At 42.4% G+C, this 17,980-nt stretch overlaps 1 protein-coding gene across 1 annotated transcript in view; it reads left to right on the plus strand.

Annotated features, from left to right (window-relative positions):
• The first annotated feature begins 4,434 nt into the window (after positions 1-4,434).
• Positions 4,435-17,980, plus strand: part of EPHA1 (EPH receptor A1) — a 33,700-nt gene continuing 20,154 nt past the window's right edge. Inside the window, exons 1-2 of the mRNA XM_014884215.2 lie at positions 4,435-4,531; positions 7,580-7,647. Of these exons, the coding sequence (XP_014739701.1) occupies positions 4,465-4,531; positions 7,580-7,647 (135 nt within the window). The 5' untranslated portion in view covers positions 4,435-4,464. The remainder of the gene's footprint in view (positions 4,532-7,579; positions 7,648-17,980) is intronic.

The following is a 17,980-nucleotide window of genomic DNA, read 5'->3' on the forward strand; positions in this document are numbered from 1 at the left end:
AGACAAAAGCCAGCAAGCTTGCTGTTCAGGCAGCAGAACAAACATGCTTCTCCCTCTGATCAAGTGTCCAGTCAGGGCACCAGTAAGTAGAGAAACACCTAATAGTGTGTTGCTGATGATGAAGTAAGTGAAGTTTTATTCAAGAATTCTGGACTTCTTCTAGTCCATGTACTGTATGACATCTCTGTTAAGTGGAAGATATATTTGGGAAGCTATCCACCTGTTTTGACTGGAGCCCAAGCAAGGAATTGTCTGCATTCCTGGTGGAAGAAGATGTGATTGCTCATCTACCAATGATGAACTGAATGAGCAAAAGATTAATGTGGGGAGGGATGACTGGAGATCTTTAGCCAAATACCTGCTTACTGCAGGGTTAGCACCAAAACTGTGTCAGGTTGCTCAGGGCCTTTCAAGCAAAGCTTGTACATCTCCAAGGATGTTTATCTCTGCATATGTGAGGAAGAATAAGGGAGTGTCCCCTGCTTCTTCTGTGCATGGAAACTCAGATCTACACCTTGTCTCTATCAGCTTAATTCATTCCCTTGCCCTTGTTATTCTTCTCAAGAGAGAAAGATAACCAGCTTGACTACTTGTGCAGTCAGGTCCTCAGGTTTCTAACATAGGGGTGGCTGCTTTGTGATCCAGAGGAGCTACTTGTGCTCCTTCATAGGAGTTCAAAATATCTATTTAAAATAAAATCTGAGTTTCTAATGAAAAATGTTCATATACAAAGCTAATTTATCAGCTTAAACCACTAAATGGTAGGAGTCTGTTTTCTGCAGAAAAACAATCTGAAGTCAGCTGTTTGAAATATTCTAAGATAATTTCCAGTGGAGCAGAGCCAGAACACCTTCTAAGACAAAAATGAAAACACTGGGGTATTTAACTGTGGTCATGCAGGTGAGAATAAGGGAGAGAAAGCACAAATTCTCTACATGGAATCAGACATTGAAACAGAGCCCGTCTTATGCTCTACAGAGCTGTCATAAATTATTCCTAGAGTTGTAGAGATAGTGCATAAAAAGAGTGAATCAGAGACCACAGAACAAGAGCAACTTCTTCTTTTACACTGAAGTGGGGCTTGCTGCAAAATGCATTTGAGGCCGCTAGAAGACCTATACATCTACATTACTCTGATGCCTTACTGAAAGCCAGCTCAGGATACACAGATTCGAGTTATCAGTACCAAAGAGATGCTTTGATAACTTGGGAAGTAATATCAAGTGAGAAACTCCAGAGATTATTTCTAGGTTCTGTTTCATTCGTCATCTGTAAGCACAACCATTTAACAGCACAATGGTGAAACGCATTCTAAAATATGAGGAGCAGCAAAAATAGTAAACAATTTGTAAGAATCATATGAGACAGTTCTGTCTGAACTGCAGTTCAAAAGAAGCACGTCCCAACTCAGCCTTGGGAGTGCCCTTTGACTTTCCCAACAGCTCATCAAAACAAGAGCTGGTGCAGAGCCTTCCTCCTCACTTCCCTCACCACAAGCCCACAGAGCTGTAGGAGGAAAGCCCAGGTGTGTTGTGTGGTGATATTTTCCAGCTGGATACCTAATCACACTGATACTCAAAACAGGATACTGGGAAATGGAAGGAAAATATGGGCCCTGCAATTCAAAAATACTCAGATGGACAAGAAAGACGGGATGAGATTCAGCCCAAAAACATGCTGAGAGTAAGCTAAAAAGATGCAGTTTTCTTCTTAATACCAAAATGCATGCCAGAGACAGGATGCTCACTGGAAAGCCATGAGAGTGAGAGGCTGTGGAGATGTAAATCAAAGAATTATAGAATATGATTGTAAACAAAACATTAAAAGACTTTTTAAAATAAGCTCTTTCAGTTTTGTTTATTTGCTGGTTGTTTTGGGGATTTGTTCATTTAGTTGTTTGTTGTTCATGTTTTTGTTTGTGTTTTTTTACTAGACAGTCAGAGAATTAATTTTGCCCAACAATTTCCAAAGACAAAGTCCAAACTTGTGATGCACAAGCAGAATAACACTGTCAATTAAATCCTGAGTATGAAAATGTACATGTGGTACTCACTCTGCCTCTGTGTATATTCCGTCTTTTTCCCTTTGGATCTGCATTTTGGTGCACAGGACACATGGGAAAGCAATCTAGCAGAGCTTTTACAGATATCAGCAAAGTTCTAAGCGTTTGGTGTTTTTACTTCTGTGTGCTCCCACATGTTTATAGATTTTCTTCAGATCCTGACCCTGCTGTAACATTAGATCACGTTTTATTTCACTATCATTCTACACACATTCTGATTGTGAGCTACACTAGGTGATCTCCAATCTGAAAAACCATAAATCAATAAATATGATTTCTGACCACCATTATCTGGAAAACCCCAGTTGTTGATCCCCATCTGCCAACATTACAAGGGGGAGAAAAAGAAAGTAATTGAGTTTTAGCTCATGTTTTCCAGTAAGCCCTAGTAAATTGCTTCCTGCCTATTCCTTAGATCAAATGTTCTGAGTATCTGCACACCAGTGAAATGAAGATAGAGCATCTCAAGGCTCTTCATTCCAGAACTTGTAACTTCTGGGATTTTACAGATGCAAACTCTGTTAGCCCTGAGGAACCAAGTGTCAGGCCTCAACACTGGCTTTTTTGGGGTTCTTTTTGTTTGTTTGTTTGTTTTGTTTTGTTTTTGTTTTTTTGCCTGAGGAAGGACATGAGCTCCTGCTGGCCTGCCCTAGAGCCTTATCCTCCAGCTGCAAATGGTTCTTCCCCATTTCACGTCTGTGTAGGCCTTGCCTATGTTATCCCATCACAGAGAAGTTAGCTGTAGGTCTGTCTGCCCCTCTGCTACTCCACAGGCTGAAGAAGGCACAGAACTGTACAAATGAAGACTTAAATGGCCACATTCCCCCAGCACAAACTCAAGGTATGGGTTGTAGACGAAAAAAAATCTTAAATTACTCCTGTAATGTGAGTCATTCAAATGTGGGAGAAACATAGGCATAAAAGTTTGAGACTTAGCACTGTGGACTGATAAAGAGAACATTAGACAGGATTAAACTGTAACAAATTTAAGGTACAACTAATCTGAATGCCACTTACATTTGAATTATTTGCACCTATATTTTACTTCATATGCTACGTAAAATTTAAAGCTTAGTATTGTAACCATTTGTTCTCAAATTTCTCTTGCCTATGTTCAGACATCTTGGGATAGATCCTGCTTTCTCAAGATGCACGGTTTGAGAATGACAGAATTCACTGAAAGATTAGATGCAAGGGCCCTCAGAGAGTCCACAGTCCCAAGTGCTGCTCAGAGCAGGAATGACTCCAGAGGTGGCTATGTTGTTCATGGCTGTGTCCTGGTAAATCTGGAACATCTCCAAGGGTGGAGATCCCCCAGCCTCTCTAAGCAACCTGACAAGGTCCTTTCTTTAGCCTTCCTTGGGGAGGAGGAGGAAGACAGCAGGAGGAATGCAGCCATACAGCAAGTGTAGGTGTAATAATACCATCTGTATTTTACGGGGAGGGGTGTAATAGCTGTGTATGGGTGGGAGTAACATCCTTGATGAATGCCAGAAAAGACAGAACAAAGGCAGGTTCTTTCATATTTATGTCCCTCAGGAAGAAAACTAAAAGTCCCATGAGGTCTTCCTACACAGAGAAATAATCCTTCTAGTTTGCTTCCTCTCCCATGATTTCTTTTTTGCCGAAAAGCAGGTACTGTCCATCAGTGCTGAGGAGCTTACTGAATGAAAAACATTAATTCTGCAAGGCAAAGTGGTATCGCTGTCACACTGTGACATGCTTGGGAATGAAATGGACATAAACATACCCAATGAGGATGGCTCAGTGGTTTTAGCCCTATTATTATAGATTATAGATCACAGACTCACAGAATGATTTAGCTTGGAAGAGACCTGAGAGATCATCTATTTCCAACTGCCCTGCCATGGGGGCTGGAACTAGACCCTCCACTAGACCAGATTGCTCCAGGGCCCCATCCAACCTGGCCTTGAACAAGCAACAGCCTCCCTGGGCAACCCGTTCCAGTACTTCACCACCCCGAAGAATTTCTTCCTAAAATTTCAGTTTAAAGCCGTTGCCGGGACCGGGGAAGGATGGCGAGGGCCGCCCAGGAGGTGGCAATCGGGAGCCTCTTACGGGAGTGGAGCAAAGGTGCAGGGAGGCTCCCAGGAAAGAGGTGGCTGCCTTTAAGGTGGGTTTATTTGCCTGCCAGATGGGAAGTCTGTGACCAGCGCCTTAGAACAGGTAAAGGCAGTAAGGCTTCTCCACCCACTCGCCTTGATCTTTCATCACCACCGTGGGCCAGGCGGGCGCTTGTGCAACGTGCGCGCCGCACGGGAGCTGCGGGAGCGGCCCATGCGCTGCCCGCGGCAGCCCGGGCACGGAGGCCGGAGCCGGCGGGGGCTGCGAGCCGGGCCCCCTGTCCGGCCAGCCCGGGGCTGAGCACCTGCAGCGGCGGGATGGGGCTCCCCCTCGGGCTCCTTCTGCTCTGGGCTCTGCTTCCTCCCGAGGCGCACGGGAAAGAAGGTAAGCGTGGGTCCCTCTGCCTGGAGGGCTGGGCGGGGGCGCGCAGCGAGAGCCACCTCGCTAAGGGGCAGGGAACGGGACCTGGCCCACGAGCCTGGGGATCCAGGGACACCTCAGAGCGACTGGGGGTCAGGGAAGGGCAGCCGGGTGTGCGGGGACCACGGCCTGGCAAGTCCCATCCGAATCTCGGTGGCTCGGTGAAAGAGCCCAGGTGTGTTCTCCCCCTCCTTCATCTCCCAGCTGAAGCACAAATGCCTCTGATTCAAGAGAATTCTGCCCCTGTTTCTCTCAAAGACGGGCCTTGCAGATAACAAGTTTAAACACAAACTCAGAAAGTTTCTCCCCTCCTCTGGCAACACCCCCGCAGTTTCCTCAGGAAGCCCTCCGAGGAGTTAACCCTTGTGAGCAAGCGGACAGTCATTTTATCGGAGAGTCTTTTAACTACGCTACTCCTGGAAGACAGAGCTGGGCTTTTAAATTTCCTCTTCCACCTCTTTAGGCTTCCATGTTTCCCTTCTCTGTATCACTTACTCTCTTTTATTAGATGTAGTGATTTTTTTTCCTTCCATCTTGGTAGCTGCACAGTAGTTATGAAACATGGGAGAATGGTAACTTTTACTAGAAAGGTGAGGGAAGTGTAAATCTCTGCTTTGTTTCCTACATCCTCCTGCAGTCAATTCCTGCCAGGGACTTCTGTTTCATACAGCAAGAAGTGTTGGGGCTTTTCCATCCCAAGGACAGTTCTCCTTCACTTCTCGGAGTTCTCGATTGAGGGGACTTTGTCGTAACTGGCCAGCCACGGGCTCTGCTCTGTTTCTGTGAGTGCTGAGTGATATTTTAAAGTGTCCTTGACAATCATGTTTCTACTAAGAATCCAGCTACGTGGTGGATGCAGCTGGCAAACACTGTGAAGGCCAGCTTGAATGAGAAGTAATATTGGGTGGCACCAGGCAGGCTTCTCTCTCAGCAGCGTGTTACCAGCAGCTGGCAGTAACAGTCAGAGACCTGTCTGCCAGCTTCTCCCCTATCTCAGCCATCTCGTTTGGGCTGTGTGTGTCTGTGATCCACTCTTCCTTAACTTGTCTATCAGGGAAACAGCTCATTTTCCCGGCGTCCTCTCTTATCTGAAGCCTTTTTTCTTTTTGGGGATACCTCCACCCCTGTGGCTGGACAGCCACGTGAGATTCCTTGCAGCAAAGCTGTGGACCAGAGAGCAAGTAGTCCCTGAGTACTTGTATTCCTCTGCTTCTCTAGTCTTACTGACTCAATCATCCTTTCTGTGGAGAACCCCCCTTGTGGGATTCACTTTGAGAAGTATTTCTTGGCAATGGACTTTGTCCCTCAGTGGACACTCAGCAACTGAAGAAGCTGCCATTGCTGACAGTGCAGAGCGTGGCACAAGGGCTCTGCCAGGTTCCTGTCTTAGCCACTTCCAAGTCCCTTTTCCCTTGCTCTGCTAGAGCTTGCCATGCAGCCCCTCTCACTTCCACATAGCTGCTTCAGTCCTGAAGAGGATGGGACGAAGGCATAGATGTTATCTGGGTGATGGAGTTTTTGGAGCTAACCACAAAAGAATATTATCTCAAATAAAGAGATTGAGAGTAGAGAGGAAGTGAATGAGGAGCCTTGTCTGGACAAAGAGTCTGTGGCTAGGAAGGTTTTGCCATATGACCATACTGTGAACATTTCCAACTTGCAAAACCTGGATTCCTGCTTTTCCCTTCTCCCAATCCTGAAAGGGTGTTTCAGAGGTGAGAACAGCAGAGCAATCCCTCTTATCTCTGATTCTGGGCCCACAGCCTGCTTCCTCATTCCACAGGACTCTTGCTGATCTGCACTTTACACTATTACTTATAGTTGGCAGGGAGCATTTGTAAAACAGTCAGATGAAGAGGAGGAAACCTGGTTATTTAAATGCCATTTAAAAATCTCCACACTCCTATATTTCACCCCCAAATTCTTTTCTGAGCTGTTTAGAAACTACCCCTCTGAATACACCCACAGGAATCTAAAAGGGAATCCAAAGAATTTTTCCTCTTTCCTGTGTTCCCAAGCTGGGACTTCGATCCGGTGGAAACCGGTAGACTGTGCTGGCAGCACCGGCAGACCCAAAGGCAGGCACGAAGCTGCACATCCCACAGTATGTCTTATTCCAACTCCTCTGCCTTCCCAGTGTTTGCCTACAAAGTGACACATTTTAACGTGTCTTCAGATCAAAACTTTAGGCCAAACTGTGATCGCATTTTCAAATTCCTTTGAGAGATAAAAATGAACATACCAATGATTTTCTCCTTTGTCGCACGACTCCAGCAGCAAGGCTTAAAGCATCCGTGCAATTCCGCAGGAGGTGACCATGCTATAGCCGAAGCCATTACTCTCTTGATGTCCCGCTAAAAAAGTCGGAAGGTTGGGAGAGGGTTAAACCATTCCTAGGCCATTGTCAGCCGGTGGAGAGTCTGAGTTAGAAGTAGGGGGCTCATAAATTTGCACAACTGATGCATCTCCTGGCTTTTGGGTACTGTGACAATGGAAAGTCCCTTCTACAACTTCACACTGCCTCTGTACTTTCCCACTGTGTTTCAAGTACTGAATAGTCCCTCCAGGCGACACTGATTGATCTTTTGTGTTGGTAATTCATTTGATTGCCTTCCTCTTCAGCCATTTAGTTTGCTGCCTTCCTATTTCAAGGAAATACGTGTTTAGCTGCTAATGCCGGGTTCCCATTTGAATAGGCTTCAGACTCCTTCTTCCTTTTTGGGACAGTTTTAGGAAGTGATAAAATTTGTCAGGGTTGCATTTTTTGGATGTGTATAGGAGGGGGTCTTATATATTAGTAAAAACTTTTAACTCCTGACCAGGTGCCCTGTCTTGTATCTTTCCGTCCTTCCTCAAGTCATGCTTTTTGAATGTGAAAGGTTTCAAAAGACTGGGGGGTCGAAAGACCAAATGCAGGCTTTATCTTCTTTGACAAAACAAGGATGAAACCATTCCGTGGGCCATATGAGTTGGGTCACCGATTTATTTTTTCCCCTCTCTTCTGGTTTTCAGTGGATCTACTTGACACAAGCACTGCACAGGGTGAACTGGGCTGGCTTCCAGACCCTCCGGAAGTAGGGGTGAGTACCCACATTCAAGGAAGGGGAGCCACTGGCAGTACTAACTGATGGAAAATATAATCCGTGTTGAAATTTCACCCTACCTCTGGTAACTGAGCTTCTGAGGCTCCACCCCCTCCTGGATACTTTAGGCTTTTTAAGTCTCTCTTGTCACCTGTGCAGCTTCACCCCTAGCCAGCTTTTTAAGGACTGATGCCTATTGACTTCCAGGATGATTAAACACATCCTTGAAATATACTGTTTCCATAAAATAATAAAGCAATGAAGAAAATGGAAAAATCAAATCATCACCCAGTTTTTCATTCTGTCATGCTGCACATAAATCTGTCTTTTTTTTTTTTTTCCAGGAAAGTAGGCAGAGCAAAAGTATTTCTTTCTCAGAGTCTCTCAAGAAATTAGAAACACATTATAGGTTTTTTAATTCAGCAGCTGGCTGAAGAAATAACTGTTAACTCATGGAGCAGCAATCTGCCCTTTTGGGTGGGCTGCAAGATTCTCGGATTTTATACCAAGCTGTGCTGTTTGGTTCACACAGCTGACAATGAGAGAGGAATTTCCCATTGTTTTGTGACTGTAAAATTGAGTTGATGGAGGTGCTTCAAAATGTACTCCTGAAACCACTGTGACACTGGGCCCCGAAAGATAGCTGAACTCTCAGCTATTTTTGTACAAGTACAAAGTACAAGTATTTTTGTACAAGTACAATTTGGCATGAAGCATAGTTGAGCAGCCCCTCAGGTGTTACAACCTACATCAGTGAAGGTGGTTTCCTTTGTGGCAACAGTGCTGTGGGAGTGGTGGAAGGAAGGCACAAAGAAAAGGGAATTTAGGGACTATGCTCAGGTAGTTAGCATATATGTTAATACACAGTTTCAGTTCCTCATCCATGCTCTTGTCTTTGTAGCAAGTCGCAAGCTTTCCAGTGGGGAGTCTTCACCCTTCCTGTTCTAAACTAGACCTGGGTTCAGCCTGTTCCTAACTCATTTCCGTAACTTGCCTCTGTAATGTGCTGTGGCTGGTTTAAATCCAGCCGAGCCTTCTACCTCCCTGTAGCCTTTCTGGGTGAAGTAGAGCCAGACAGTGAGGTTCTCCTGTACTGGCATAACTGCATTTGTTTCATTAGTAAAGCTGTTTTGGTTATTATTAGTAGTATTGTTACACCCTGCTGAAAACAGTTGCCTTAGTGAGACATACATGCAGATCATGTTTTGCCCATTGTGCCCTTTGTTGTCTCATAAACTCTCTGTGTGGTAATTTTACCCCAATTCTAGGCTCCAGGCGTGTTCAGGATGAGCATGCCTCTTGAAAAGATTGATAAAAACAACTGAAGTGGGTTAAAAAAAATCTGATAGAAAGAAAAGAAAACCTTTATTACAGAACATCTGAGTGTTGCACAGAAGGTTCAGAGCCATGTGAGAAACTGGCAAATCCTTCTGCTTGTGCTACACTTGGTTTTTAAAATATGTATATTCAAAATATAATTGTAACTGAGAATTGTTGAAAATTATGGGGAACGTGGCCTGAGAGAAATCAAAACTAACAGATCAGGATATGGATGACTGATAAAACAACAGAGGACGAAGAATAGATTCATTGACTTCTCATGAGCAAGTATTTTGAGGAGATTTGTCTAATTACATCATTTCCCAATAACTGTTAGGTGGAAGTCTGACAAATTGCCACAAGCAAAAAGGGAACAATGGCTGATTCTCTTGCAATCCAAACTTTGAACAGGTGTTTCTGAAACCATTCCTTCAAAATGAAGAACTAAACATGTTCAAAAAAGAACGGAAATTAATTCAGAATATTTTTTGACAGAAAAGAGCCAAGATTGGTACTGAATAATCTGACTAGGTTGATTAGTAACAGGCTGGAAACGTCTGAGCTGTGTTGCACACAGAGCTGAAGGGTGTACTTCATGTAACACTGCTACTTGTACCTAACCTCAGATGCCGGAGATCTCCCAGCAGTGAGCTGGAATTGTGTCAATATACTTATCGCACAGAGGAGGAATTTGCTGTGGGGAATTTTCATGCTTTATATGGACAAGGCCCCTGAGGCACAGCCCAGAAGAGGCTGGCTGAGTCTGTGGAGGCAGAACTACACCTTTGTTTTCTCCTCACTTGTAGCCAATGACAGAGGATGAAGTGGCTTGCCAGGTGTGACTGTTTCATGGTCAGACCTGGCTGTATCCAGGGTAGGCAATGCTCCTGTTAACACATAGGCTAAGCCTGAGAACACCACTCAGTTTTGGACAGCACTTCAGTAGTTCATAACTTCTGCACCACCTGAGCCAGCACCTTACCTAAGCTTAAGGGTAGCCTTTGAGTGAAAGCCTCCGTACTTTACGTAAAGTGTCTGTAGAGTTTTGTTTGCTAAAAGGTTTGTGCTAGCTTGCTTTGTAGTAGCTATTTAGAAAGGGTTTCATCCACTTTAGGCTACTACTGGAAACAGGCTTTCAAAGAGGCAGACTGTAGTCCCTACAATCCCCTTTTATCTACCTTACCACCCACCACCCCCCTCCTCCATCATCTAACGTATTCCTTGATAGTCTTTTTTGGCTTTGAAGTTTTGCCACAGCAACACCAGGTGGGCACAGAGAGGTGTATTACAGTACTAGTGGTAGATTTCCACCTTTTAACATATATTAGAGAGCCAATGATGGCCACTTTGAAGGTATCAGGAGTACAGAATTTATTTGCTCCCACATTTCTTTAAGACTCCTCATTCTGCACAAACAGCCTAGCTACCTGAACTGGTTTCAGATACCGCTGAAAGTGTTCAAAAAGGACCTCCTAAATCCAATCATGAACAAATTCACTTATCAGGCATAGTGGCACTGCTTCTTGGCACCTTGTAAAATAACAGTATAAAAAGTTATTAATCACTAATTTGCTTTCAAATATAATTGTATCAGCTGTGAACAGCTTATGATGAGGAATTATGCTTTCCTCCTGCATTTTGCTTTTAATAGACAAGGCCCTAAACCACCCCAGCCTGGCTTTGAAGTCAGCCTTCTGAGCAGGCTATTGGAGCAGAGAACCAAAGGTCCTTTCCCACCTAAATTTTTGCAGTTGTGTGGTAATTTAGAATTGTTTATTCATTAGAATTCTGAGCTTGAATTTTTAGGCACAAAAGGGCTGGGCTAAAAAAAGATTTTATGTTTTGATTTTTTTCATGATTTTATATCTATTTCTATGGATTTTCTGTATCATGTAAGCCTGTATTTATTTTCTACATTTTCTGTATTTATCTAGGCCTATGATACAACATACTGAGCAATCCAATATTTGTCTTTAGTGCTGTTATTATCTCACTCCCAGCTTGTGGGCCTATTTTGAAATTTTCCTTTTATCCACAATTTACAATTTTTGTTTGTGTGAATAGTATTTGCATAATCTAGTCATACCTCCATGAGTACATGTGACTAGTTAAGTTCCAACCCATTTGTGCTGGAGAATGCTGCACACTGGGCTTCTCAATATGACTTTCTCTATCTATATTGTTGAATGAATTGAATTAAACACACTTTATTCTTTTTTAGTTGCTACATTTTCTTGGGAGATGTCCTTTCACCAGTTCTACAGGTGTCTTTGCTTGTAAAAGGGTCCTTTTTCATGGTGACTTTGTTTTTAAATCGGATGTATGTTATTTCAGGAATCACATGAACTCTACTGCTGCCAAATTGTGCCATATTTATTACATATTAAAAGTTTGGCAAGGATCAGTTCTCAGCTGGTAGCTGGTTTGTGGAGCTTATTTTTTCCAACTTACATTCCTGCATGGGTCATAGCATTATTAAAACTTCCAAATTAATTTCTTAGTCTCCTTTCCAAGCTGCTGTTGCTCTCAGTCTTTTACTCACAGTAAGGAGGAGGACATAATTATTTTCCTGCCTATTGCATATTCTTGCTTGCTTCCACTCATACTTCAAAGCATTGCTATCAGTTTCAAGCTTTCTACCAGTTTCACAGTGTGCACGGCACTTGATCTGCTCAGCTTTTCTGAGATTTACTTTCAAACAAGACTAAGGATGGGCATCTAATGCCAGTGGCATAATGTGTCCGAAAGGCTATCAATGAATAGCCACTAACTGCAACTATTGTGGCTCCAAAAACACTTGAAAACTTTGGAAATTATGTGATTCTTGTTCAGGAACAAGAGTTCTGAGTTTGGCACCTCATGTTCTCAGTTAAGTTTAATGATGACCATAACAGCTGCCAAAGCTATGTGAATACAATTTGATGAAGCAAAAAAGTCAGATTTTTTAAAAATGCTGTTGTTGTCCTATTAAAGCCCAGGCATAGTTCAAATTCTACACTGATAAACTTTTAGGTAATAGAGTAGCTCAAGTACCTATGACCTGTCAGCAACTTCTATATCACTGCCCACACCATAACATTTACGTGCCTTCAGGTTCTAGCAAGGTGAGGTTGTGTTCCACTAGACTCAGTGGTCCCAGATTTAGGTATCAGCTGATGGCTGGTTTCTGTTCCACCACTTCTTGGTCAGACAGATGGTCCTGGTCACGAAGGAAATAGCGCTGTGGGGCACACAGCCTTCAACCTGCAAGCAATTCCAGCACAGCACTCCTATCTCGTTAAACTTGGGCAGTTCACTTAGTCAGACTTGATGACCTCTTACTCAGATACTCTTACCTGGAAGAGTCTCAGCTAGTCAGCTTTTTGTAGCATCCAAAGGTGGTATGAAAAACAGCCATCAGAAAAGCTGTTCTGTGCACCTCTTCCCACAGCTGTTGTTCATGCATGTCTTTTAGGAGCTAACTCAGAGGAGTGCCGTCACCTCTGAAGCTGGAGTAGAATAGCAGTGTACACCTCACTGCTCTCAGTTTAAGCATAGGGGATTTGCTCCTCCGAGTGAACAGCATCTATATAGCAATAAGGGAAAAATGCTTAATAAACAACCACCTGGAAACAGGAACAGCTGTTGCTTCAGGATTGTATCCTGACATGACCTGCTGCTGTTATCTGTGGACTGGTAGAGAGATATTTGTTGATGATATCCTGTTGATTGAAAATTATTTTGTGTCAATTTGGGAGAAAAGAAAAATAATTTGCATATCCAGAAAATAAAATTATGCATATCCAGATATACTTTACTCAGAAATGTGAGAAGGGGGAATACAAACCAGTGAGATGAGAACAAGTGGAGTGTAAATGAACATCTGTAAGGAAGGCCGGATTGCACAAGCCACCAACTAGGCAGCCTAGGATGGAGTCACTGCCAGAGACTCAAGTAACAATCTTGGCCAGTGCAGTCTGTGTTGTGACCTGAAGGGCAGAAAAGAGCATGTTGGGAGCCGGAGTGAAGATGCTGTAGAGCCTTGACATTCATCACCACGGCTGCTCAGGCACTGTGGTGGTGACAGCCCTGTTGCCTGGCAGCATCAGAAAGCTGCTTCACTCTTTTATAGCTGTTGAATGAGTGGACAAGGTTCACTGAACTTCCTCGTGTCAACACAGAAGCAGCACAAGTCAGCTGGAGCTTGGAGATTAACCTGCCTATAGCATGGTCCTCCAAGAAGACTAACAGGCTATTTAAAATAATAATAATAATAATATTAAAACCCAACCAAACAAACAAACAGAAAACCCAAACAAAACAAATTCTATTATAATACCGACTAAAATGCTGGTGAGTTTGCAGGCAAGCAATTAAAAAGAAAAGGCTTTACATCTTTTGTTGCCTGTTGTGTCCTCGAAGGATGAACCTATGCTTTGAACTGTGATTCTCACCATCTCAGAGGTAGATCTGCAGAAAAATATTCCCACAATTTATTTCTCAGAAGGTTATTTCCATTGTTTTCAAGGCCTAGTTTCTGGCTTCTCTTTGCTTCATGTGAATATTTATTGCCAGCTCCTCATATGACTTTCAGGCTGCCATCTCCTGCAGCTTCTTTTCTCCAGGCAGGTTTGATCCTTGTCAAGGCGTAATTACCCCATCTTTGTGTGGGATTCCACCTGATCCATCTTTAAAGGAACTTATACAAACAGAGCAAGTATTGCCCATCAACATCAGACTGATTTCCAGCTTCTCTGTAAACACTAGAAGTACACTTGACACACCATACAAAACCACAGCTCACAATATAAAGCCCTTTACCTTGAAAAAAATGAAAAAATCACTTCAATTTCCAATGGATCCTATGCAATGTAATGCAAAAATAACATGAAACCTAACCTTTACTTTATTGGTAATATGGCTTTAGCCATGAATTCTGAACTCTTAAGATGCACAATCTGATTTTTCACTCCTGTCCTTTTTGCAATTATTGGCACTGTTAGTGAGTGTTAGTAAAACAGATATATACAAAACAAGTGTTCCAAATCAGCTGGGTGAAATGTTGCACTGGACTATCATTATTGGTCATCTAGCACCATCTGTTGTGACCAGAACTGTTTTTATGCAAGACCTTAATGTGGTCAGGCAGTTCAGAGAATGAGCAGACAGCAGAACCTGTGTTTGATAAACAGGTTCTGTAGTCAATGCACTGGTGCTCGGTGTCTCACATTAATTCCTTATCTTCCCATAAGAGCATGAGTACCAGTTAAATTGAAAGGACATGGGTGGGATGGAGACCTATGTGCTAGTGCCCTAAAGAACGAGTAATTACATAATGGAATTGCTCCTCCCTGAAAATAACCAATGGATCATTGTGGGGAAAAAAGATATCATCCGCCCATAAAGATACTGTAGATAAGTAAACATCTCTTCTATGTTCAGCTGTGTCAAAGGCTCCGTGATGATGTGATGAAATTAAAATTGCCTGACCATAGCCAAATGATCAAAGAAATGAGAGCAGCCTCAGCTGTTCTCAGATTTGAAGTTACAGGACTCATGAAGTGTCTAGATGTCACCACGCTTCTTTCATCATCGTCATCTAAATTGTCTTCCACACCAGCAAAAGAACTTCAAAGAGTATTGAGAAATTTTCAGTAAAGGGTCACAGGAGCTTCAATTCTGGAATATACACCACTGTGGTAATGCTATTTTTGGTTGGCTGGTCCAGCTTGCCTCCTGACAAATTTTTGTCATATGTATTTCGACTGAAGATAAGCTCTTCACTGTATCAAGACAGGTGCCAGCAAGGTGCCTCTCTTGACACCGGCTTTCCTCTGAGTAAACCACACTATGATTGTAGCACAGCTGTAATTACCTTCAATGCTGAATCTGTTCCATGAAGGTTTTTTGGTCATGGTAGCATGCAAATGCTACTATACAGAAGACACTGCAGAGGCAAGATTGCAGACAGGGAAAGGGGATAAAAAGTGTTCAGCGGCACATGTTCTCCTAGGTGGTTTCAGGCTTGGCACACCAGTGATGTACTGCTGCTGAAAAAGGTTTTGGGGCTGTTTTGGGGCCTTGCAATTTTTCTTCATGAATAGATTTAATGGCCTCTCAATTCTGTTGAATATTAAATGAGATTGAGACACACTTGCTATGCACAGGTTACACTGTAGCTGGCTTTACTAACTAAGCTGGTCTTTTCATCTTAGTGAAATTTTCTAACCCAAAGTTAAACAAGTTATTGGATTTCAGCATATGAACTCTTTGACTTTTCCAGTAGGAATTCTTATTAACTTTTCCAGTGTAGACATGCATCTTAGTTTAGTAACCCTAAGCCTACTGGGTAGAGGCTTGATTTGCTTTTGCTTCTGTAAGTCTCTTAAAAGTATCCCTGTGCCTTTCCTCGGCAGTCTGCAGACCACAGATTGTGCTAAGGGAATGTGAAAGCAAATGAGATAGAAGTCACAGCAGGCAGGCTATTTTCTGAAAGGAGACAGGGCAAGTCCCTGGCAAGCTGGAGGTGGAGACAGTATTCTTATTGCAAGTCACAAGTTCTTCTGACTTCAGTATAAGCCTATACTTTGCAATACAGTCACAGTCTGCTGCCTCTGTAGCCTACTTCTCCATTAGCAGGGATGAAATTTGTATTTGTCAATATAAAAAGCTTGTTTCTTTCTTTTTTCCCCCTCACCTAAAAAAGGCCAAAACCAAAGAAGACCACTTAATTAATTGATGCCTGCAAAGCCTGAGACAGTGGCTCCAAGATGTGCAAACTGTCTGTTTCCATCTTGTACCTGATGGTAGGTCCTAGGAGGAGTAGTCCACAGATGGATGAAGGAATCACAGCTTGTCCTAGATAGGATTCTTGACACAAACCTAGTCTAGAGAAGACTCATTATACAAAATAAGCAGAGTGAGCCTTCTGTAGGCTTCAGAGCTTCAAACTGTATAATCATTTCAGAGTCAATAAGGGCAGATATTAAAAGGCACATACCTTATCTTATCTTTGGAATTTTACTCATATGGCAGACCAAACCAATAATGTTTACTACAAATACCTATTGGTGCCCTTTCAGGTTTTCATTGAAGTCATTCTGAATGGCCTTTATAAAGACAGGTTTCCTTATATGGAATCTAACTAATGCGAGGAAAGTTGCTTTCCTTTTTTCCTTTTTCCTGAATTTGCAATGTTTTGAGGTAGTTGACACAGTACCATTGCATTGAGGTTGACGTTGTGCATTGAGGTTGTTATTCACTTGACTCTAATTGCTGTGCTGGAATCGTTTTGGTCTGTATTACACCACCAAGATTTTCAAGAACAAACCTCTGGAACTAGGTGCCTGTGTTAGTATACGGGTTTCTGAGAAGTACAGAAAACCTGTTTGTTCTCAAAATCAATGGCTACATCCCTAGACTTTTTAGGAAGCCAAGCTACTGACCTATGGCACCCTCCTAAATGCATTGGCATTTGTTTTCTTAGAAATTTTTAAAGAATTCTAAAAGATTTTAAGAGTTTGAAGACTAGTTTAAGGACAGTTTAGACTCTAACTTAAAAAAGAAGAGGGTTTAAAAGGCATTTTAAAGAATAACATGCAAAGACTTTAAGAACTCTTTAGCTTGCTTGGGGCAGGGAATTGGACTAGATGATCTCCAAGGGTCCTTTCCATCCTAAATCTTACTATGATTCTGAATTTTATGAAAAAGTTTTCTCTCGCATCAAAAAACCACAAATTCAGTCACTGGTAAAATAAGGAAGTCTGACTAACACTGTTCTCCACTTTTAGAAGAATGTTGCCTATCCTATTGCCAACTGGTGACTGGAACAAGGCAACAGTGTCTCGAATGAAGTGGTTAAAAAGTTATATTATCAAAGAAGGTTGATTCAGTGTCATTGGCAGACAAACTGCAGAGGCAAGTAATTAATATTGATTGAGCCAGGCTTTACCACACATGTTTATTAAGAACATTACATTAAAAATCAGAGACATGCATTTTGATTTTGCAGCAGATTCTTTGAGGATGGGAGACAGTTGCCTGGCAACTTCTGGTCTCATCACCCTTTCATTAAGTGTTGTATGTAACAGTTTTCCTCTACTACTTTGAATTTAAAAGCTTCACTGAATAATGAAAAGAAGTCAGAAGCATATTTAACAATAGTTCTGTATTGTTAGCATAAATAATATCCTCATTTTACTTCCTTTACCCATCAGCAGTAGAGTCTAGAAAAAACATGTCTGACTCCCTTGTTATTTCTTTGCACCACACTGCATATGAAACTGTGTAATTGTCAGTGCCAAGCATCTTTGCCCTGAAGAACTGAGTCTGGAAGAAGCTAGGCTGAGATGAGCTAAGAAATACAGGGCTTAGCAGCTGGATTTTTTTTCCCAGCAGTAGTGTGTAAAGGACTTTTATTTTTTTGCTAGAGTTGTCGCCGCTGAAAATGAAACTTTGGTCCTGTGTCTTGTAAATTTTGAAAATGTGTTTTCAGAATGGGCACCACAACAGCTCATGTCTTCCTCTGAGACATGCAAAACCCACTTTCTGGTGACACCTGTCTGTGGTACTGCCTTGGGATAAACTGCTAATAGAAAGTTGTCTAACTCTTAGCCTCCAAGTGCAATTATGTTTTTCCCAGGCAGATACACATTGAAAAATAATTCTAAAAGCAAGTCCTATCCTTGCTAGTGTATGAAAGCTAGTTTGCTCTTATTCTCCTTCCTAATTTCTTTTCTTCTACTTCAGCATATTTCAGGATGCATTGTAAATTCAGTCCTGTAACATTTCCCAGAAGGTTTTCAGTTAAAGACTGCAAGAAGTCATTAAGTGATTGTCCCTTCCGCTCAATTGGGATTGATCTGTCAGTCTCTTTCTTTGTTTTGTTATCATGAATTATTTGACCTTCAGTGAGTGAAATAAGTGTAAATCCTGTGTGCTGCAGGTCTATGCCAGCTGGATCAGATTAAGAGGGTGGGGTAACACTGGGGATTAATTATGTGGAGAAAAAAAGGGAACAAGAAGGGACACA

This window comes from Sturnus vulgaris, chromosome 2 (assembly GCF_052056855.1).
Source record: "Sturnus vulgaris isolate bStuVul1 chromosome 2, bStuVul1.hap1, whole genome shotgun sequence".
NCBI classification, from domain to species: Eukaryota; Metazoa; Chordata; class Aves; order Passeriformes; family Sturnidae; genus Sturnus; species Sturnus vulgaris.